At 37.3% G+C, this 23,556-nt stretch overlaps 1 protein-coding gene across 3 annotated transcripts in view; it reads right to left on the reverse strand.

Annotated features, from left to right (window-relative positions):
- Positions 1-23,556, reverse strand: part of Dnah12 (dynein axonemal heavy chain 12) — a 167,218-nt gene that overhangs the window by 11,780 nt on the left and 131,882 nt on the right. For all 3 annotated transcript variants that reach the window (XM_070018739.1, XM_070018740.1, XM_070018738.1), the window contains 5 exons: positions 17,298-17,448; positions 16,829-17,082; positions 16,500-16,640; positions 3,747-3,884; positions 703-936 (listed from right to left, as the gene is read on the reverse strand). In XM_070018739.1, the coding sequence (XP_069874840.1) occupies positions 703-936; positions 3,747-3,884; positions 16,500-16,640; positions 16,829-17,082; positions 17,298-17,448 (918 nt within the window). The remainder of the gene's footprint in view (positions 1-702; positions 937-3,746; positions 3,885-16,499; positions 16,641-16,828; positions 17,083-17,297; positions 17,449-23,556) is intronic.

Here is a 23,556-nt window from a genome sequence, read left to right on the forward strand (position 1 = left end):
AAGCCCAAGCCATCTTTTTTTTTTCTTTAGTAAGTTTTCCATAATGGTTTATAAACTCCTAAATACAACCATTTCTTTTGATTTTCACTTTTTAGTGAAGCCCTTATATACATAAAAATTTAATATCAATACAAATTGTATTCTTTTTTTCTCCTGTTAATTTGTTGGGTTTTAAAAGATTGGTGTTATAAAGGTAATATACAGGAGAGTTAGTGTTAAGTAATGAGTATATTTCTTTTTGGACAATGTCGCTGCTTTCTTCATTCTCTCCCAGTTGCGCACAAGTTGTACAGTTTTCATCATAGCTTCTACCGAGTACCACTGCTGCATTTTTTCACTCTATGTCACTCGATTTTGGTGTCTCTTTACCTCCCCCATAATTTGTTTTTATAAAAACACCTTAATTTATAGGCTCCAGCCAGTTATGTAAGAGGATACAGGGAAGTTCTTGTTTTTTATCCCCTAGAAAACATTGGGTCATAAAGCAGGCATCTGTAGATAAAAAAAAGAGCTAAAAATCAAACCAAATATCAAATAATAGAAGCATCACTTTTCCATTTTCAGTAATTACTAAAAAAAAAGACACTGAAAGTTGAACACAGCTATACTTAACTAAAAATATACATTAGAGGGGAATATTTCAACATTGTTCTTAGAAAAATCACACATAAATATAACCTTATTTTCAGTGTTATAAGTTACCTTGATGAATTCAATGTATTCCTCATAAGTTCCTTTGGGAGGTGCAAAATAGTTTCCACTGGGAGAAAACTTATAATGAGGGTGTTCGATTATGTGTGGATTGTAAAAGTCAGCCAGCATGGTTAACAGGAGGCGCCTATCCCAATCGTCTGTTACTCTTCCACCATAATTACATTCTCCAGTAAGGTAAGAGATAGCTTCAAATGGAATTGTATCATATTCATTTATAAATAACTGAAACAAAGGAAAAAGAAGAATCTTAAAGAATTCTTTCACCTTATTTTCATGGTATTAGCTATCTACTACACTTGAGAGATTGCAAGCATTAATGTTATAGGTTGTCATTGGGTATCTGGGATTTGATGTTTTATTTTAAATTGCTAGCATCTACTGATTTTGATTATACATGTATGTGTGTGTATACATGTATATATATATACACATACACACATGTATATATGTACACACACAGTGTTTGTGTGTTTCCTTTAATGAGAAAGAAATAGAAATTACCAAGACTTTTTCATATAAATTTGGATAAATTTATCTGGGATCAATTTTGTCTCTGGAAGATAGTTAGTAGTATCTGGACATGATTTAGTTAGTCACAACAGTGGAGAGATGTGAAATACTTCTAGTATCTATTGGGTATAGACCTGGGATGTCATTAATCAATGGACAAGACAGCTTCCCATAGCCCTCAATGCTGTAAGTGCCAAGCTAGGATCATGGTGCCTGGCCTAGGCACCTTTCATGATGTGATAAAAACACTTTTTAAAAACTTAGAACCTGACAAAAGCTATGTACATATGTCCATATAAGATGATGCAAAGCAAAATGAACCCCAAGATAGGGACACAAGAGGTTTTATCTTTGTTGCTGTTGTTTTCAATGTACTTATAATGTACTACGTGGTTTTTTTTGTTTCTTTTGTAGTTCTTCCCCCATGGTATAACCCCTGTTTTCACTGTATTTGATTCTGGTACCCTGCATCTTGTATATACATTTTTCTAATTTGGGGAGGGAAAGGAAAATAACAAAATGCTGAAATAAGGATACAGGTTGACCCATTGTAACAATGAGATGTACAAGACACTATGTTGAAAACGAACTTTACAACTTCAGGGTTGAGGAGGGAGGAGGTGGGGAGGTGGGGAGGGAAGGAATGGTAGGGGAAAATCAAAGGAAGGGGTAACAATGCTCCATAGGAAGTGAACTCATTACCTTACTCATGTAACTGTAACCCCTCTATACAGCATCTTTACAATAAAAAATATATATTAAAAAAACTTAGCACCTGAGCTTTGTTCACACACTATGACACAGTTTGAATGATAGGCAGCACATGGTGTTTGTAGATTCCTTAGTCCTTCCTCATAATACAAGTAATGGAAAAACTACTTACATACTTGTATATTCTTATTCATTTCCCAATGACAATACAAAAGATGACATGGAGCTTAAAAATGCAGTTATGTGGAGGCCTGAATTTATTTCTTCCAGTTCTTTATCCCCAATATACAGGAATCTGGGGTAGTATGTGCATTACCATGTTATATTATTGGTTGAGAGCTTTGTCTGTCCCTGTAGTTTAGCTATAACAGCAGGAATTATAGTAGAAATGGTATATGGCTTAGAAAATATCTTCTATATTCTCCAGAGTCATGGTAAAATAAGGCCCAAGACTTAGTTCAGCCATTGCAAGAGCTATGAGAGGGGGACCAAAAAGAGAGAAAACCATCTTTGCAGAGAGTGAATTACTTATAAAAAGAGGAAATTTTCTTCCCTTTTGGGGAAAGGCAAAAGTATGTTCAACTTGGTCCCCACATTAGCCAAAACTGAATGAGGAGATCCCAAGAGAATGTAATGTTAAATCTGTGGCATATACACAAAATAGAGTTTTTTATACACCTGGCCATCAGTTTCCTGGTTTGCGTTTTGAAGAGAAGCTCCTACTGGTATATTAAGTGAAGATGACTTACAGATGGATCTCCTCTTTTATTCCTATTTCCTAGAGTATGAAACATGAGACTACATGGTGCCTGTATGTTTGATGGTCAGGTGAGGAAGGCTGATGAGACTGGATACTGCAGCCTAGCTAGATGATGCATTTCCAGTTGACTGATTATAGGCAGTATGATGGTTTTAGCAGAACATTTTTCCAGCTTCTACTAACAACATTGGTCTTAAAAACCAATATTTAAAACAAAAATAAGTACCAATTTCAATGACTGTATTAGCATTTTCAAATTAATGGGATTATTTCAGTTAAGGCTTCGACTCATTTTTAAAAGTTGATAAAACATTAATGATTTCCCCCTCCTCCTCCTCCTCCTCCTCCTCCTCCTCCTCCTCCTCCTTCTTCTCCTCCTCCTCCTCCTCCTCCTCCTCCTCCTCCTCCTCCTTCTTCTCCTCCTCCTCCTCCTCCTCCTCCTCCTCCTCCTCTTCCTCTTCCTCTTCTTCTCCTCATCTTACTCCTCCTCCTCCTCCTCCTTCTTCTCCTTGTCCTCCTCTTCCTCTTCCTCCTCCTCCTCCTCCTCCTCCTCCTCCATCACCTCCTCCTCCTCCTCCTCCTCCTCCTCCTCCTCCATCACCTCCTCCTCCTCCTCCTCCTCCTCCTCCTCCTCTTCCTCTTCCTCTTCTTCCTCTTCTTCTCCTCATCTTACTCCTCCTCCTCCTCCTCCTTCTTCTCCTCGTCCTCCTCCTCCTCTTCCTCCTCCTCCTCCTCCTCCTCGTCCTCCTCCTCCATCACCTCCTCCTCCTCGTCCTCCTCTTCCTTCTCCTCCTCCTTCTCCACCTCCTCCTCCTCCTTCTTCTCCTCCTTTTCCTCTTCTTCTGTTCTGGGGGTCAATCCCAAGGCCTTATACACTAGGCAAGTGCTATATTATTAAGCTGTATATTATATAAGCTGTGTATCAATAACTTCTATAAAATAATGTCACAATTTTTAAATGGAAACTTTGGTATAAATACTATTAAGTAATCATAGTCTATGGGCTGGTTAATAGTTCTCTGTCATAAATGTTACTCCTTTCCAAGTTTACCTGTAGTTGTCGGATACTGATACGTAAATCTGATTCATTAAATCCATATGGAATATTCCAACCAAGAGGACCAAATTTCTTTCTCTCTTGCACAAGAGCATGAAAAAAGCAAACTCCAAACAGCAACTTCTCCCATGCCTGTAGTGTAAAAGTTAAACAAAAACAACAAAAATTCTGGTAAGATTACCATCAATAAAATGAAAAGAAATGAACAATCTTTATTTTTAAATTTTTAATTTTATTGTAAAGGTAGTATACAGAGGAGTTAGAGTTAGATATATAAGATAGTGAGTACATTTCTTGTCAAACTTGTTACCCCCTCCATCATTTCTCTCTCACTTCTCCCCCACCCACATTGTACAGTTCATTTCCAACATAATATCTTGTGAGTGTCACTGTTGCATGTTTCACTCTTGACTTTTGTCTCACCATTTTGTTGTTCCCCTTCCCTTCCCTAATTCAGATATATATATATATATATATATATATATATACAATACCCAGGGTACCAAAATCAAATACAGTGACCATAGAGGATAAACCATAGGGAGAAAACACACAAAAGAAAAAACCACAAGAGAAAAAAGAAATTGCGTAGTACATTAAAAACAACAACAACAACAAAGAAAAACCTCTTGTTTCTATATCTTGGAGTTCATTTTGCTTAACATCATTTTATACCATGATATGTACATAACTATTGAGCTCCTGTCATCCTCTTCTATGACTATTCTAAGATATATACTAATGATTACAAATGAGGGAAAACATGGAATCTGTTTCTTTGGGTCTGGCTTATTTCACTTAATATGTTGTTTTTCCAAGTCTTTCCATTTCCTCAGGAATGGAGCAATGTCATTCTTTCTGATGGAAGTAAAGAATTCCATTATATGTGTGTGTGAACATACATACATATCACATTTTCTTGATCCATTCATCTATTGAGAGGCATCTGGATTGGTTCCATATCTTAGCTATGGTAAATAATGCTGCAATGAACATGGATGTGCTGGTAGCTTTAGTATGACCTTGTTTGTGCCTAGAAGTGGAATTGCTGGGTCATAGGGGAACTTTATGTGTAGTCTTTTGAGGAACCTTCACACTGCTTTCCAGTGTTGAGCAAGTTTACATGCCCACCAACAGTGCAGTAAGGTTCCCTGTTGGCCACATCCCCTCCAGCATATGTTGTTATTAGATTTTTTGATAATGGCCTTCCTAACTGGGGTGAGGTGGAATCTCAGTGTTGTTTTGATTTACATTTATTTTATGGCCAGAGATGATGTGCATCTCTTCATGTGTCTATTGGCCATTCTTCTTTCCTCTTCAGAGAAGACTCTTTAAGTCTTTAGCCCACTTATTAATGGGGTGGTTGTTTCTTTGAGGATTTGTTTTTGGAAGATTCAATTTTTTGAGTTCTAAGTATATTTTAATATGAAGCCCTTGTCTGATATATGGCTAGTAAAGATCTTCTCCCAGACTCATTCTATGAACCCAGTATAACCCTCATCCCAAAACCAGATAGGGACTCATCAAAGAAAAACTATAAACCCATTTCTTTGATGAACATCGATGCAAAACAAAATTCTCAACAAAATTCTGGCCAATCAACTTCAACAACTCATCAAAAAATTATACACCATTATCAAACAGGATTCATTCCAGGGATGCAAAGCTGGTTGATATATGCAAGTCAATTAATGCTATTAATCACATCAATAGGAGCAAGGACAAGAACACATGATTATCTCAATAGATGCAGAAAAAGCATTTGACAAGATCCAACATCCCTTTATGATGAAAGCTCTGGAGAAAGTAGGAATCCATGGAACATTCATAAATATAATAAAGGCTGTGTATGATAAGCCTACAGCTAGCATTGTACTTAATGACAAAAAGCTAAAGCCTTTTGTTCTAAATTCAGGAACAAGACAAAAATATCTGCTCTCTCCACTCCTCTTCAATATAGTATTAGAATTCTTAGCTAGAGCAATTAAGCAAGATGCAAACATGAAGGGGATCCAAATAAGGAAAGATGAAGTAAAACTAAAGAACCCCATAGACTCCACCCCCAAGTTACTTGAGCTGATCCAAAACTTTGGCAAAGTAGTAGGGTATAAAATGAACCCCAAAATAGTGACACAAGCGATTTCTTCTTTGTTGCTGTTGTTTTTAATGTACTTACAATGTGCTATGTGATTTCTTTTGTTTCTTTTGTATGTTCTTCCCCCATGGTATAACACCTGTTTTCACTGTATTTGATTCTGGTACCCTGTATCTTATAAATACATTTTTCTAATTTGGGGAGGGGAAGGGAAATAATAATATGCTGAAATAAGAATACAGGTTGACCCATTGTAACAATGAGATGTACAAGATACTATGTTGAAAATGAACTTTACACTTCATGGGGGAGGCATGGGGAGGTAAGTGGTGGTAGGGGAAAAACAAAGGAAGGAGTAACAATGCTTGATAGGAAATGTACTCATTACCTTACTCATGTAACTGGAACCCCTCTGTACAGTATCTTTACAATAGATAGATAGATAGATAGTCAGTCCCCAAAACTCAATGGCTTTTCTCTATGCCAATATGAGAAGAGGGAGGCTGAAATCAGGAAAGCAACTCCTTTTGTAATAGCCTCAATGAAAATAAAATACACAGGAATTAACCAAAGATGTGGAGGACCTCTATGATGAAAACTTTAAAAACCTGAAAAAGGAAATTAAAGAAGAACTAAGGAAGTAGAAGAACCTCCCATGATCCTAGATTGGGAGGATTAACATTGTGAAAATGGCAATACTGGAAAAGGCTATCTTCAAATTCAATGCAATACCCATCAATATCCCATCATATTGTAATGAAATAGAGGAAGCAGTCCAAAAATTCATATGGAATAATAATAAAAGACCTTGAATAGCAAAACCAGAAAGAACAATGCTGGAGGAATAACAATACCAAACTTCAAACTCTACTACAGAGCCATAGTAATCAAAACCACTTGATAGTGGCACAAGAACAGGCCTGAGGATCAATGGAATAGAACTGAAGACACAGAAATGAACTCACAGACTTATGGCCAACTAATCTCCAATAAGGATAATCTCCAACAGGATAAAGAAAGAAAGTCTCTTCAACAAATGGTGCAGCAAAATTGATTAAACACTTGTAGAAAACTAAAGTTAGATCCTTATATATCACCCGGCACCAGAATCAATTCCAAATGAATCAAAGACCTCAAGGTAAAAGCAGATACCTTGAAAACATTACAGGAAGGAATTGGAGAAACTCTAGGGCTCCTTGACACAGGTTGAAATTTTCTTAATAAAGACCCAGAAACACAACAAATCAAACACAACAAATCAAAGAAATGTTGGACAAATAGGACTGCATTAAATTGCAGAGCTTCTGCATGGCAAAGGACATAGCTAGCAAGATAAATAGAAAGCCTATAGATTCAATCACAAGAAAGAAAAATAATTTGAGTCCTTATCTTAGGGTTCATTTCGACTAACATCAACTTATCTGACGTTTTCTGCTTGTCTCAGACATATACTAGTTATTGCAAATAAGTGAACCATGTTTTTTCTTTCTTGCAATTGTTTCTAACATATTAATAAGGTAATTTTTTTCTTGTGAAAATACCATACAGAGGGGTTACAATTACATGGGCAAGGTAATGAGTACATTTCTTATCAAGCATTGTTGCCTCCTCCTTTGTTTCCCCTTACCATCCCTTCCCATCTCCCCTCCCCTCCCCTCCCCCGCCCCCCCCCCCCCCCCCCCCCCCGCCTGGCCCATGCCCGGTTCTCCCCCTTCCCCCCCCACTGCCCCCCCTCCCCGCCAAAGTTGTAAAGTTCATTTTTCAACATAACGTCTTGTACATCTCATTGTTGCAATGGGTCCACCAGTATCCCTATTTAAACAATTTGGTTTTTCCCTTCCCCTCCACAAATTATACCAACATTCAAATATAGTGAAAACAGGGGTTATACAAAGCAACAACGAAATCATCTTATTAGATACAATCGCAAGAAAGAAAAAACATTTGAATGCTTATCTTGGGGTTCATTTCAACTAACATCAACTTATGTGACCATTTCTGCTTGTCTCAGACATATACTGGTAATTTATGTGACCGTTTCTATTTGTCTCAGACATATTCTGGTAATTGCAAATAAGGGAAATCATGGGACCTATGTTTCTTTGGGCCTGGCTTACTTCACTTAATAGAATTTTTTCCAAGTCTTTCCATTTCCTAACAAATGGGGCAATGTCATTCTTTCTGATGGAGGCATAGAATTCCATTGTGTATATATACCACATTTTCTTGATCCATTCATCTACTGAGGGGCATATGGGTTGGTTCCATATCTTACTATGGTAAATAATGCTGCAATAAACATAGTTGTGCTGGTAACTTTAGTATGGTCTTGTTTGTGATCATTTGGGTAAATGCTCAAAAGTGAGATTGCTGGGTCATAGGGGAGCTCTATGTGGAGTCTTTTGAGGAACCTCCATACTACTTTCCAAAGTGGTTGAACAAGTTTACATTCCCACCAACAATGCAGTAAGGTTCCCTTTTGGCCACATCCCCTCCAGCATCTGTTGTTATTAGAGTTCTTGATTATAACCATTCTAACTGGGGTGAGGTGGTATCTCAATGTTGTTTTGATTTTTATTTCTTTTATGACTAGGGAGGTTGAGCATTTCTTCATGTGTCTATTGGCCATCCTTCTTTTTTCTTCAGAGAAGTTGCTCTGTAAGTCTTTAGCCCACTTATTTATTGGGCAGTTGTTTCTTTGAGAATTTGTTGTTGGGGGATTTAATTTTTTGAGTTCCAGGTATATTTTAGATATGAGACCCTTGTCCATTGTATAGCTAGTGAAGATCTCACAATCCGTGGGCTTTCTATTGATCATGCTAGCTATGTCCTTTGCCATGCAGAAGCTCTGCAATTTCATGCAATCCCATTTGTCCAACCTTTGATTTGTTGTGTTTCTGTGTCTCTATTAAGAAAATTTTGGCCTGTGCCAAGGAGACCAAGGGTTTCTCCTATTCTATCCTGTAATGTTTTCAGAGTGTCTGCTTTGACTCCAAGTTCTTTGATCCATTTGGAGTTGATTCTGGTACCGGGTGATTTATAAGGATCTAGCTTTAGTTTTCTACAAGTGATTAACCAATTTTGCCAGCACCATTTACTGAAAAGACTGTCTTCTAAATTTAAAAAAAAAAAAAGAAAAGACTGTCTTTCTTTCATTCTATTTTTTTAGCTCCCTTATCGAAGATTAGATGGCTATAGGTCGGTAAGTTCATTTCTTGGTGTTCAATTCTAGTCCATTGGCCCTGAGGTCTGTTCTTGTGCCAGTATCAAGCTGTTTTGATTACTATGGCTTTGTAGTAGAGTTTGAAATTTGGTATTGATATTCCTCCAGCACTGTTCTTTCTGTTAAGGATCATTTTTAAGGTGATTTTTTTTTGTTGCTTTGTATGTCCCTCCCCCACGGTATAACCCCTGTTTTCCCTGTATTAGATGTTGGTATAATTTGGGGAGGGGAAGGGAAAAAAACAACTTGTTTAAATAGGGATACAGGTGGACCCATTGCAACAATGAAATGTACAAGATGCTATGTCAAAAATGAACTTTACAACTTTGGCTGGGGGGAGGGGAAGATGGGAGGGCAGGGATGGTAAGGGGAAACAAAGGAGGAGGCAACAATGCTTGATAAGAAATGTACTCATTACCTTGCTCATGTAATTGTAACCCCTCTGTACAGTATTTTCACAATAAAAAAACTTATTAATAAAAAATGAAAGCTCATAGATTGAACAATCTTTATATAACAAGATTATATGATCATGAGTTTCTATAAGTAACTATTTTAAAAAGACATGTTATAAAGATAATGTTAAAAAATATATGTTATAAAAAAATAAAAAATATTCATGTATCAGGCACTGGTACATGGTACTTAGATTTCATACCTGAAATTTTAGATACTCAGGAAGATGAGATCTGGGAACTATAATTTGAAGCCAGCCTGGGCAGGAAAGTTCATGAGACTCTATCTCCAATTAACCACCAAAAAGGCCCAAAGTGCAGCTATGGATCAGGTGATAGAGTGCTAGCCTTTAACAAAAAAGCTGAGGACAGCACCCAGGCCCTGAGTTTAAGCCCCAAAAGTTCAGGGCACAGCACACACACACAAAATTCATCTTATCACTTAGTTCAAATCTTCAAAGCCAAAAAAAGTTTATAACAAACTTTATTAAATTGAAACATCAATTTATTAAAAATATTACTCATAATATCTATGAATTCACTGTTCAAATCAGCAAAAACTCAACAGAGAAACCACAGATCTAAACAACTGCATAGTTCAACTAGATTTAATAGACATCTACTGAATATTTCACCCAACAGCATCAGAATACATGTTTTTCTCAGCAGCACATGGAACATTTTCCAAAATAGACCACATTTTAGGCCATAAAGCAAATTTGTCCAAATTCAAAAACATTGAACTTATACCTTGCATTCTCTGTTAAAATTTTTAGGAGAGGGGGTCGGTCGTGGGGCCTGAACTCTGGGCCTGGGTGCTGTCCCTCAGCTGCTGAGGGACACTTGAGCCTCAGCCCCACTTCCGGCTTTTTCTGCTTATGTGGTGCTGAGGAATCAAACCAAGGGCCTCATGCATGCAAGGCAAGCACTCTACCACTGAGCCACCTTCCCAGCCCCTATTCTTTAAACATTTTATTTTAAATTTTTTTTCAGGGTCTCACTCTGTTGCTCAGGCTGGCCTTCAGGCCCAGGTGATCTTCCTGCTTCATTCTCTAGACTGACTAGGATTACAGGTACACTTCATTATGTCCAGTTTATTTCTTTTATTAGAATGTAAGCTGGACATAGTATCACAAGAATCTCATCTCAGTTGTTTTAAACAGTGAGAAAGGGAGACCCTTATGATCCCAGAAATTTAGGGCTACCCCAGTAACATAGACAGACAGTCTCAGTAAAAAAAAGTTTACAAACACAGCATATTATACCTTTCTAAGTAATGTATCTTGAAATACTATACATATACAAAACCTTAAGTATTTATGTTTGGATGGAAATATATATATGTGTGTGTGTGTGTGTGTGTGTGTGTGTGTGTGTGTGTGTGTGTGTGTGTGTGTGTGTGTGTGTGTGTGTGTGTGTGTGTGTGTGTGTGTATATATACACATATATATAGTGTTATTTGTAGTACTGGGATTTTGAGTTCAAAGCCTTGTGCTTGCTAGGCTAAACCTCTGAGACTTTGTTTTTTATTTTATTTTACTTTTTTTCAGGCAGAATTTTACATTTTTGCGTGAACTAAGCCTCAGACCACAGTTCTCTTACCTAATGCCTCCCATATTGGTGGGATGACAGGTACCACATCTAGGACTGTATCTGCTTCACTGATTTTATTTCATTTTCATGATACTAGGAACTGAGTTCAGAGCCTTATGCTTACGAAGCATGCTGTCTATACTGTAGCCACATCTCCAGCCATTTTGCTCACATTACTTTTAAATAGAATTTCACTCTTTGCCCAGGACAGCCAGGACCATAACCATCCTATGTATGCTCCCCAAATAGTGACAAGGACAGGCGCAAAACACTGTGCTTTACCCCTCCCCACCTCCCCATTGGCCTTGAACCATGTTCCTACTGACCTCTGCCTCTCAAAAGCTGGAATTCAAGGCTCTGTTGTTTCCTTTACCATGCAGTTATATATAGTCTCACTTGGATATTTTTGGTTTTGTTGCCTAGGCTTTTGGTGTCATAGATATGAAACTACTGCCCAAGAAATGTCATCAAGCTTTTCCTGTATGTATTCTTCTAGGAGTTTTAAATAGTTCTTACACTAAGGTCTAACCTATTTTGAACTGGGTATAAGAATCTAATTTCATTTTTGGAGGGAAGATGTTATCATTAAAAGTTTAAGGGAGTTGCACTGTACCAATTTCATAAATATGTACAGTGTGCTTTGAACAAGTTCATCTCCTCCTGTATAGTCTCCTAACCCTCTCCCTCCCCCTTTCTTTTTCAAACAATATTTGATTAGTTTCATTATGCTATCTTCATACATATATATGTAATATATTTCAAATCTCTTCTTTTTCTGGTACCCTTCTCTTATCCTCCTCCTCCCCTCCACTGATTCTTCTCTCATAGTCCTTAATTTACATTCATGACTCACTTTCATTATTGTTATTATTATAACATTTCACATATAAGCAAAAAATGCAATATTCACTCAATACAATGATCTTAAAATCTATACAATTCCTGCAAATTTCATTTTTATAGCTTTTTGCATAGTGCTTCATTGTGCATATATGCAATATTTTATTTAAGCATTCACTGGATGATTCTTCAACTTAGTTACACAAAACGTTGATAAACATGGATGTGCAGTTATTTTGTATTTTTATTTGCATGCTTTCAGATGTATGCCCAAAGAGTAGTATGAAAAAGTCATTAGATCCATTTTTAGCTTTTTGATGAATCTGCATACTGATTTCAGGAATTTACTTCTTACAAATAGTGTTTGAAGGCTCCCTTTGTCTGCCTCCCTGACAGCCTATTTTGAGGTACTGGAATTTGAACTCAGGACATTATTATTTCTTAGAATAACTTTGCCATTTGAGTATTGGTACTTCCCTTTGTGCTGGTACAAGTGTATACACTGCACCCAGCAATTGATTAGCATGGAATCTCAAAAAGTAAACCCATACAGCTACAGCCATTTGATCATTAATTTAAAAAGTCAAAATACATATTGGAGAAAAGATAGCCTCTTCAACAAATTATACTGGAGAAACTGCAAAACTACATACAGAAATCTGTCTCTCATCCTGTACAAAAGCCAATCTAAAATAGATCAAAGCTCCCTGAATATAAGATCTGAAACTTTGAAAGTATTACAGAGAAACATAGGAAAAACTGGAAAATATTTAAGTATAGGCTATTATTTTCTAAACATCCAAGAAATAAGAAAAAGAATCACCAAGTTTGATTGTTTCAAACTCAAACGCTTCTGCACATCAAAGGAAACAATTACCAGTATAAAAAGACAACTCATAGCTAGTCATCAGATAAAGATTAAGATCTAGAATAAACAAAGAACTCAACCATCTTACCTAGTAAAACAACAACTACACTCTTTTACATGTGGAAACCCAGTTTTCCCAAAACTGCTGAAGAGGCTATTCTTTCCCATTGTGTACTCTTGGCACCAAACTGACCTTACATGTGTAAATTGATTTCTAGCCTCTCTATTCCACTGGTCTATTTTATGTCTGTCTTTAGTTTTATAACATATTGTGAAATCAGAAAGTGCCAGGACTGGGAAGGTGGCTCAGTGGTAGAGTGCTTGCCTTCCATGTCTGAGGCCCTGGGTTCGATTCCCCAGCACCACAGAAGCAAAAAGAGAAAAAGCCGGAAGTGGAGCTATGGCTCAAGTGGTAGAGTGCTAGCCTTGAGCTGAAGAGCTGAGGGACAGCACCCAGGCCCAGAGTTCAGGCCCCACGACTGGACCCCCCCCCTCCAAAAAAAGGAAGTATAGTGCCCCAGTTTTTTCTCATCACTGACATGTCTATTTTGGGCACCCTGTAATTTCATCTGACTCTTGGAGTTAAGCTTTTTTAATCTCTATAAAAAATAGTCATTGAGATTTTGATAGTGTGCTGAATCTGCACAATATTTTTGGTAGTTTTAGGCATTTCAAGAATATTGAATCTGCAGGCACCAGTTGCTCACGCCTGTAATCCTAGCTCAGATCTCAGGAGGCTGAGATCTGAGAATCGAGGTTCAAAGCCAGCCTGGGCAGGAAAGTCCATGAGACTCTTATTTCCAATAAACCACCAGAAAACTGGAAGTGGTGCTATGGCTCAAGTGGTAGAGGGTTCGCCTTGAGCTGAAAAGCTGAGGGATAGTGCACAAGCCCAGAGTTCAAGCCCCACGACTGACAAAAATAAAACAATACTGAATCTTCTAACCTATGAATAGGGGTGGCTTTCCATGCTTCTGTCTTCCTTAGTTTATTCATCATTTTTGTCATTTTATGTGTACAAGTCTTTTATTTACTTAGTTTTAAATTTATTCCTATGTTTTATTTTTTGGTATTATTGTAAATAATTTTCCTACTTTCCTTTTCAAATGGTTTGTTGTCAAACAATAGATGTTAGTGTGTTGTTTTGTATTCTATAATTTCACTGATTTTGTTTGTTAGTTTTAATAATTCTTTTATGGAATTATCAGGGTTTCCCTAATAGGAAAAATAATGTCAACTGCAAGCAAGGGGAAATTGGCTTCCTCTAATCTAATTTGGTATATTTTCTTTTGTTTCTTTTCATTGCCATTATTAGGTTGAACAAAAGTAGCAGGAGTGAGCACCCTTGCCTTGTTCTTGATTCTAGGGGAGAAGCTTTCAGCTTGATGTCAGCTGTGGTTTTTCTCATATATGACCTTTTTATGTTCAAGTAACTTTCTTCTCTTTCTAGTTTGCTTTCTATCATGAACAAATATTGAATTTTGTCAAATGGTTTTTCTGCATCTATTGAGATAATTATGTGACTTTTAATTTTCATTCTCTCAAATGTTACATTAATTGATTTTTGTAAGTTGAACTAGTTTTTCATATCAAAGATAAATCCTTCTTGGTCATGTTGTAAGGTATACTGTATTTATACCAGTTCCTGAACCTTCACTTCAAATTTAGTGAATTAGGATCCTGAGTGTAGGGCATAGACATCTATAGCTTTATTTAGTATCCCCAGGTTTGTAAGACTAGGGCTCAGTTTGCCTTCCATAGCTTTCCTTTGGCTAGACTGTGAGTCCAGGGGAACAGATATTTTTATATTTGTATATGTTTATATGTAATTTCCAAATTACCAGTTTCAAGAAGAGTGCCTTGCAACTAACAAGTGCCCAACAAATATTTATTGAATTAAATTGAGATAAAGAAATGTATTTCTGGAAGTAGAGTTGTGGCTCAGAGGTAGAGTACAAACCTTGAGCAAAAATACTAAGCTCTGAGTTCAAGCTCCAGTACTGCAATCAATGAATGAATGAATGAATGTATCCCTGTTTGAGAGGACTATAAGTGAGCATAGGAAACAGGTACATACATTGACAAATAATATCACTGCTACTTTAAATGACTAAGATATCAACTGTCTGTAACTATGGAGAACTATTTTAAGTAGATACACTAAAAACATTATTATTGTTGTTGTTACTATTGTTGTGGCTATCCTGGGCACTGTCTGGGTGCTGTCCCTGAGCTTCTTTTGCTCAAGGCTAGTGCTCTACTACTTGAGCCACAAACTCTACTTCTGACTTTTTTAGAGATAGGAGTATCATAGACTTTCCTGCCATGTCTGGCTTTAAACCACAATCCTCAGATTTCAGCCTCTTGAGTAGCTAAGATTACAGACATGAGCCATGACACCCAGCTTGAAAACATTATTAATATGTCACGATCTTACCAGTATAATTTAAGGTCTATGAAAGCAGATTTCTTTGAATCTATTTGCTGTCTTTACTTTATATCTTGTATCTAGGAAAGTATCTAATGCATATATTTGTTGAAAGAGTGAATAAATTATGTAAAAATAGATTTCTACTCGTATCTAGTTGAAGTCTCTGTTCAGCTTTAGAACAACCATATATTTGTTCAAAAATATTTATTTTACTCACACCTCCAATCCCAACTACTTGGAAAGCATAGATAGGTGGTCTGTGGGGTAAGGATACTGGGGTAAAAAAGTTGGAGATAGGGATACAGGTGGACCCATTGCAACAATGAGATGTACAAGACGTTATGTCGAAAAATGAACTTTACAACTTTGGCCGGGGAAGGGGGTGGTGGGTTGATGGGAAGGGATGGGAAGGGGAAACAAAGGAGGAGGCAACAATGCTTGAAAAGAAATGTACTCATTACCTTGCTCATGTACTCATTACCTTGCTCATGTAATTTTATTTTCACAATAAAAAAGTAGGAGATTCTATCTAAATAAAAAACAAAAGCAAAAAGGACTGAAGGTGAGGTTGTAATGGTATAACACTTGCTTGCCTGACAAACAAAAGGCTTTGAGTTCAAATCCCCATACCACAAAAAGAAATTCACTGTGTATTGTGTTATAAGTAGAACAAAAAGTATTGGGATAAAATGAACAAGCCTTGTTGCCATCAATGTATTTTTATCAAGTTCTTTATTTTATTTTATTTTGTTTTTTCTTTTTCCCTTTGGTTTATCCCCAGTAGTCACTGTATTTGATTCTGGTACCCTGCATCTTCTATATACATTTATCTGATTCGGGGAAGGGAAAGGGAGTAACAAAATGGTGAAACAAGGACAAAGAGTGACCCAATACAACAATGACACTCACAAAACATTATGTTGGAAATAAACTTCACAACTTTGGGGGCGGGGGAGAGGGTTGGGGGGAAGGATATCGGGAGAAAAAGGAAGGAGTAGATAATGAAATGTACTCATTACCTAACTTATGTAACTGTAATCTGTGTACAGCACTTTTACAACAAAATAAAATATAATGATGATGATGATGATGATGAACAATCTAGGAACAACTCTCTTGTTAGGAAATACACAAAGTGTAAAAACAAATTGCATAAAATTTCTAATCATTGTAAAATTATATAACTTGTATATCTAATCATTGTAAAAACACTTGCTTAAAGTTTTAGAAACTAATTAGTACCTGTTCTTTTCCTGGACATCCATTAAAAAACTGTTCATCAGAAACTGGATCAGTGAGATATGACTGAAGGAGATTCAGCCGAAGACCCGTGGGAGGTTCATTAGTCATTTTTACCCCATTCTGTAAAATTGTTACTGGAAACTAAGACAAAATAAATGGAAAGTATCATATAAGATAGCAATCCTGAGCTCTAAAACTATATATATATGCTATCAGGCTAAAAAATATATAGAGGACTCCAGAAATACTTTTGTAGACTCTAAAACTCAATTAAGATACATAGTATGACAGTTAGATAAATATGCTGAACTCAATAAAATCAAACATACTTTTGGAGATGGGTAGCTTGTGAGCCAAAGCCTAAAGGATGAATTACAAATTTCAGGGGAAAACTCTTCACATATTTTTTCCAACATGGGCATCCAGGAGACAGCAAGGTGACAGTTCTGTAGGCAAACCCACGTTCCTTCTTCTAGTGCTGCTGTAATCATTTTTGTTGCAATTGGTCCTTGTCCCTGTCCCAGTGAAATGGCTTGAAATTTATTTCCAGACATAGATTTATCATTTGCAAACTTCAGCAGGCCTACAAGAGACATGAAAAATAATTCTTATTCTAGAATTATAAAATATACCTTCTGATTTGTCTAGATGTATGTTAAAATGGAAAATTCCCATTTTCTTTCCTATAAACACACTCAGGTAGTAACCTGATTAATGACTAAATAACAAACATGTTATATGATTGAAACAAAATGTTTTCATTGTAGTTTCTTAAGAGTTTACAGTATTTGCACTTACTGGCCATAGGATCTGCTCCTGGAGACAGCACAAAAATTAAGGGAATGGTGCAGTTCGAATCTAAATAACTCTTTGCCAAATCAAATGGTGGAGGTTCCACAAACTTTTTTCCTAGTTTGTCAGTTACATAATTTGTTATAGCTGGAGTAATCTGTTGAAGAGAGAAGACAGAGTCTTTGGAGCATTTTAAAAAAATTTACATTAACAGCTTTAATTATTGAACAACAGCAAAGAATAAAATTTAAATTAAATGACCAAGTAATTCCAAAAAAAAAAAACAGAAGAAATGAATTGTTTACAGAAAAAGAACTACAAATGGTACTAACATGAAAATATGCTCGAGCTCATTCAGTACAGCAGAGACTGCAAACTGTCCACTGACTTGGTTTCATTTTGGTAACAGAACCCTAGATGTTTTCCAACATTATTTCAGCTAGTGTTGCCATATACTGTTTTAGCCAAAGGGACACACTAGAAGTTATACATGAAACTTCCAGATCAATATTCATAAGAAAGCTGACTGACTTCAATACATTCTTTCTTCTTTTAAACAGATGTAGTGTTCACAAGGAGGCTCCAATCTTGCTGATGGAGTTCACATTCTTTTTTTTTTAATTTTTTTATTGTAAAGATACTATTCAGAGGGTTACAGTTACATGAGTGAGGTAATGAGTACACTTCCTCTTGAACATTGTTACCCCCTCCATTGTTTTCCCCCCCCAACCCCTCCCTCCCTCCCTTCCCCGAGGTTTTTTTTTTTTTTTTTGATTGTGATTAAGTGATTACATAATTTCCGGAAATTCACAGTATTGTGGAATAATGATGCTCGTTTAAAGTCACAAGTTCATTCTAACTTTTCTGGAGCAAATTGTCTATCACAGTCTGTAATACATAATGGTGCTCACATGTTATATACCATATATGTGATCAGCAACATGGGGATATTTGGTAGTGGTTCAACCAGATGAGTGGGAGTTCTTTGTTTCTTAAGACCTGTTAGTTTTGTCATATCACCTAACATTTTGGATTTAGCATCCACTTATCAGGGAGACCATGTACTGTTTGTTTCTTCGTTCTTGGCTTACCTCGCTCAACATGATTCCTTCTAGCTCCATCCATTTCCCTGCAAATGCCATTATTTTGTCATTTCTAATGGCTGCATAATATTCCATTGTGTATAGATACCACAATTTTTGGATCCATTCATCTGTGGTGGGGCATCTAGGTTGTTTCCATATCCTAGCTATTGCGAACAGTGCTACAATAAACATGGAGGTGCACGTGTCCTTGTATATTGGTTCCTGTTGTTCAGAGTAGATGCCTAGAAGTGGTATGACTGGGTCGTAAGGGAGGTCAATCTTTAGCTTTCTAAGGACCCTCCAGACTGCTTTCCAAAGTGGTTGTATAAGTGTACATTCCCACCAGCAGTGTAATAGCGTTCCTCGTTCTCCACATCCCCTCCAGCATTTGTCGTTGGCTGATTTGTGGATGTGGGACATTCTGACTGGGGTAAGGTGGTATCTCAGGGTTGTCTTTATTTGCATTTCCTTCACCACCAGGGATGATGAACATTTCTCATGTGTTTCTTTGCCATTTTTATTTCTTCATTTGAGAAGTCCCTCTTTAGTTCCCTTGCCCATTTAGTAATTGGTTTGTTAGGTTTGGGAGGGATTAGTTTCTTGAGTTCCCTGTATATACAGGATGTTAACCCTTGTCTGATATATTGCTGGTAAATATTTTTTCCCAATTAGTTGGTTGTCTTTCTAGCTTGGTTGCGATAGCTTTATCTGTGCAGAAGCTTTTTATTTTAAGGTAGTCCCATTTGTTGAGTCTCTCTCCAACTTGTTGTGACCCTGGGACTCTGTTCAGGAAGTTCCTTCCTGTGCCTATTAGTTCAAGTGTCTCTCCTACTCTGTCCTGCAGTAGTTTCAGAGATTCAGGTTTAATGTTAAGGTCTTTAATCCATTTTGAGTTGATGTTGGTGCATGGTGATAGGCTGGGGTCCACTTTTAGTTTTCTGCATGTGGCTGCCCAGTTTTCCCAGCACCAGCGGTTGAAGAGGCTGTGTTTCTTCCATTGTATGTCTTTGGCTCCTTTGTCGAATATCAGCTGGCTGTAGGCCTGTGGATTTATTTCTGGATCTTCTATTCTGTTCCATTGGTCTTCGGGTCTGTTTTTGTGCCACTACCATGCTGTCTTTGTTATTATAGCTCTGTAGTAGAGTTTGAAGTTCGGCATGGATAGCCCTCCCATATTGTCTTTATCCCCTAGAATTGTTTTGGCTATTCTAGGTCTTTTGTTGTTCCATATGAATTTTTGGACTGTTTTCTGTATTTCAGTGATGTACGTCATTGGGATTTTAATAGGAATTGCGTTGAATTTGTATATTAGTTTTGGAAGTATTACCATCTTTACTATATTAAGTCAGCCTATCCAGGAGCATGGGAAGTCTTTCCATTTCCTAGTGTCTTCTGAAATTTCTTTCTTTAACTTTTTATAGTTCTCATTAAATAGTTCTTTTACATCTTTGGTTAGGTTAATTCCTAAATATTTTATTTTGGGGGAGGTTATTGTGAATGGGGTTGCTCCCTTTATTTCCCTCTCTTCCTGTACATTATCAGTGTATAGAAGGCAACTGATTTTTGTGGGTTTATTTTGTATCCTGCTATTTTGCCGAAGTGATTTATGATTTCTAAGAGTTTGGGGATGGAGTTTTTCGGATCGTGGAGGTAGAGTATCATGTCGTCTGCAAAAAGGGATAGTTTAACTTCTTCTTTCCCTATGCGGATCCCTTTAATGTCTTTTTCTTGCCTTATTGCCCTGGCTAAGGGTTCCAGGACTATATTGAAGAGGAGTGGAGACAGTGGGCATCCTTGCCTTGTTCCTGATTTTAGGAGAATTGGTTGTAGCTTTTCCCCATTAAGTATAATATTGGCTACTTGTCTGTCATAAATGGCTTTTATTGTTTTTAGAAATGTTCCTTCTATTCCTATTTTCTCCAGAACTTTTAGCATGAATGAATGTTGAATTTTGTCAAAGGCCTTTTCTGCATCTGTGACGATAATCATGTGATTCTTGACCTTGGCTCTGTTGATATGTTGGATTACATTTATTGACTTAAGTATGTTAAACCATCCCTGTGTCTCTGGGATGAAGCCTACCTGGTCATAGTGAATTTTTTTTTAATGTGTTTCTGGATTCTGTTAGCTAGAATCTTGTTAAGGATCTTTGCATCTGTGTTCATCAAGGAGATTGGCCTGTAATTCTCCTTTTTGGTTGGGTCTTTGCCTGGTTTGGGGATGAGTGTGATATTGGCTTCGTAGAATGAGTTTGGGATAGCTCCCTCCTTCTCTGTTTCTCTGAAGAGCTTGAGGAGTATGGGTATTAGTTCTTGTTTAAAGGTCTTATAGAATTCTGCTGTGAATCCATCTGGTCCTGGGCTTTTTTTTTGTTGGAAGACTTTTGATAGCTTCCTGTATCTCATTATAGGATATTGGCTTATTTAATTGGTTAACTTCTTCTTTGCTCAGTTTGGGCAACTTGTATTTCTCTAAAAATGCATCCATTTCTGCCCGATTTTCTTCCTTTAGAGAGTATAGCTTTTGAAAGTAGTCTGTTAGAATTGTTTGGATATCTTGGGTACGTGTTGTGATGTTTCCCGTGGCATCCCTAATCCTATTAATATGGGTTTCCTCTCTTCTTTTTTAAATTAATCTAGCCAATGGGCCATCAATTTTGTTTATTTTTTCAAAGAACCAGCTTTTTGTTTGGTTTATTTTGGTTATGGTTTTCTGATTTTCTAATTGGTTAATCTCTGCTTTTAATTTGGTTATCTGGCTTCGTCTAGTAGCTTTAGGTCCCATTTTTTCTTGTTTCTCTAGCTGTTTTAATTGCAACATGAGATTATTTACTTGGTCTGTCTCCATTCTCTTGATGTGGGCACTGAGGGCAATAAATTTGCCCCTCAGGACTGCTTTTGCTGTGTCCCACAAGTTTCTTTGTGAGGTGTTTTCATTTTCATTGAGTTGTAGGAAATGCTTTATTTCTTCTCTGATCTCTTCTGTTATCCAGGCATTGTTAAGGAGTGTGCTGTTCAATTTCCATGTATTAGAGAAATTTCTGCGGTATGCTTTGTTATTGAGAGCTAGCTTGAGTCCACTGTGGTCAGATAGGATACAGGGGATTATGTCGATCCCTTTGTATTTGCTTAAGTTCCTTGCATGAACTATGATATGGTCTATTTTGGAGAAAGTTCCGTGAGCTGCTGAGAAGAATGTGTACTGTGTTGTTTTAGGGTGAAATACTCGGTAGATGTCAGTTAATTCTGCTTGAAGTGTGGCCTCTCTTAATTCGGTAGCTTCTTTGCCAATCCTCTGGTTGGTAGACCTGTCCTTTGGTGAGAGTGGTGTGTTAAAGTCTCCTAGTATTATCGTATTGGGATCTATTTTATTCTGTAAGTTTGAGAGCATTTGTTTGACATATCTGGGTGCACCAATATTTGGGGCATATAAGTTGATGATGGTTATATCCTCCTCTTGGATTGTTCCCTTTATTAATAGGTAGTGTCCGTCCTTGTCTTTCTGTACTGATTTTAATGAAAAGTTTATTTTGTCAGATATCAGGATAGCTACACCTGCTTTCTTACTGGGGGCGTTTGATTGGTAGATCCTTTTCCACCCCTTCACTCTGAGTTTGTTTGTATGTTTGGCTGAGAGGTGGGTCTCCTGAAGGCAACAGATGGATGGGTCTTGTTTTCTGATCCAGTCCTCAGTTCGTTTTCTTTTAATTGGCGAATTCAGCCCATTTATATTAAGAGAAAGTATAGAGAGATGCATTGTTGTCCCTGCCATTCCGTTTTCCTAAGTTTTTCTTCTTTCCTTTCCTCCTGTGCTTGCTCAGTTAGACTTTGAGTAACGCCTGTTTGGGGCAGGCCCCAGTTCCTGGTTGCTTTCTTCAGGTTGTGTCCCCCCTCTTAGAATTCTTTGTAATGCTGGCTTAATGTTTATATATTCATTTAGTTTTTCTTTGCTATTAAAAGTTTTCAGTTCTCCATCGAATGTGAATGCTAGCTTTGCCGGGTATATTAGTCTGGGTTGGCAGTTATTGGCTCTCAGGGCTCGTATGGTGCTTTCCCAGGCTTTTCTTTTTTTATATATATATTTTATTTTATTTTATTTGAGAACATACTGTACAGAGGGGTTACAATTACATGGGCGGGATAATGCATACATTTCTTACCAAGCATTGCAGCCTCCTCCTTTGTTTACCCTTCACCTCCCTTCCCAGCCTCCCCCCTCCCCCCCACCCAATCATATCCCAGGCTTTTCTTGCATTCATTGTTTGTGTGGAGAGATCTGCAGTGATTCTTATTTTTTTCCCGTTGTAGTATAGCTCCTTCTTCATTTTTGCTGCATGCAGGATTGTTTCCTTATTATTCAGATCTATCATTTTTACTATAATGTGTCTAGAAGTGTTTCTCCTGGGGTCTTGCTTGTTGGGTGTTCGATAAGCTTTTGTGATGTAGTTAAGATGGTCGTTTTTGAGGTGGGGAAAATTTTCATTGATTATCTTGTTAAATAGGTGTTGCATTCCCTTTCTCTGGAATTCCTCACCTTCGTCCACTCCGATTATGCAAAGGTTAAATTTTTTAGCATTATCTGCTTGCTCTTGAATTTCCCTTTGGTTTAATTTGAGTGATTTTTCCATATCTGTCACTTTTTGATCCAGTTGGTGTATTCTGTCTTCTGTATCTGACACTCTACCTTCCATTTCATTCACTCTGTTGACAGTGGCTTCTATTGTGGTTTGCATGGAGGAAATGGATCCCTTTATGGATTCAATGTTGGTTCTCAGAGTACTGATCTCACCTCTCAATGAGGTATGCATTACCTCTAATTTGGCGTTTATCTCACTTCTTACTGAGGTTTGTGCAGCTTCTATTTTTGCATGCATCTCTTGCTTGATACTCTGTATCTCTTTTGATAGTTCATCCTTGTGCTCTTTCAATTTCTGATCAATTTCTCGCTTTATTTCTTGAGTCATTGCCTCCAGCAACCCTTGGATGTAGCTTTTGTCTTCCATTCCTGCTTTGCTCCCACTGGGGCTCTCCCCTGCGTGGCTGCTGGCTTTTGAGGTGAGCTTGCTGTCCTGGGTGGTGGTAAACCTTGTGATTTTTCTCTGTGATTTTCGCATGGAGGTTCAGGAGACTGCTCTTCAATTTTGTTTTGGTGTGTCTGTCTTTGCTTGGTTGCTGATTCTG

This window comes from Dipodomys merriami, unplaced genomic scaffold, assembly GCF_024711535.1.
Source record: "Dipodomys merriami isolate MVZ:Mamm:240054 unplaced genomic scaffold, mDipMer1.0.p SCAF_13, whole genome shotgun sequence".
NCBI classification, from domain to species: domain Eukaryota; kingdom Metazoa; phylum Chordata; class Mammalia; order Rodentia; family Heteromyidae; genus Dipodomys; species Dipodomys merriami.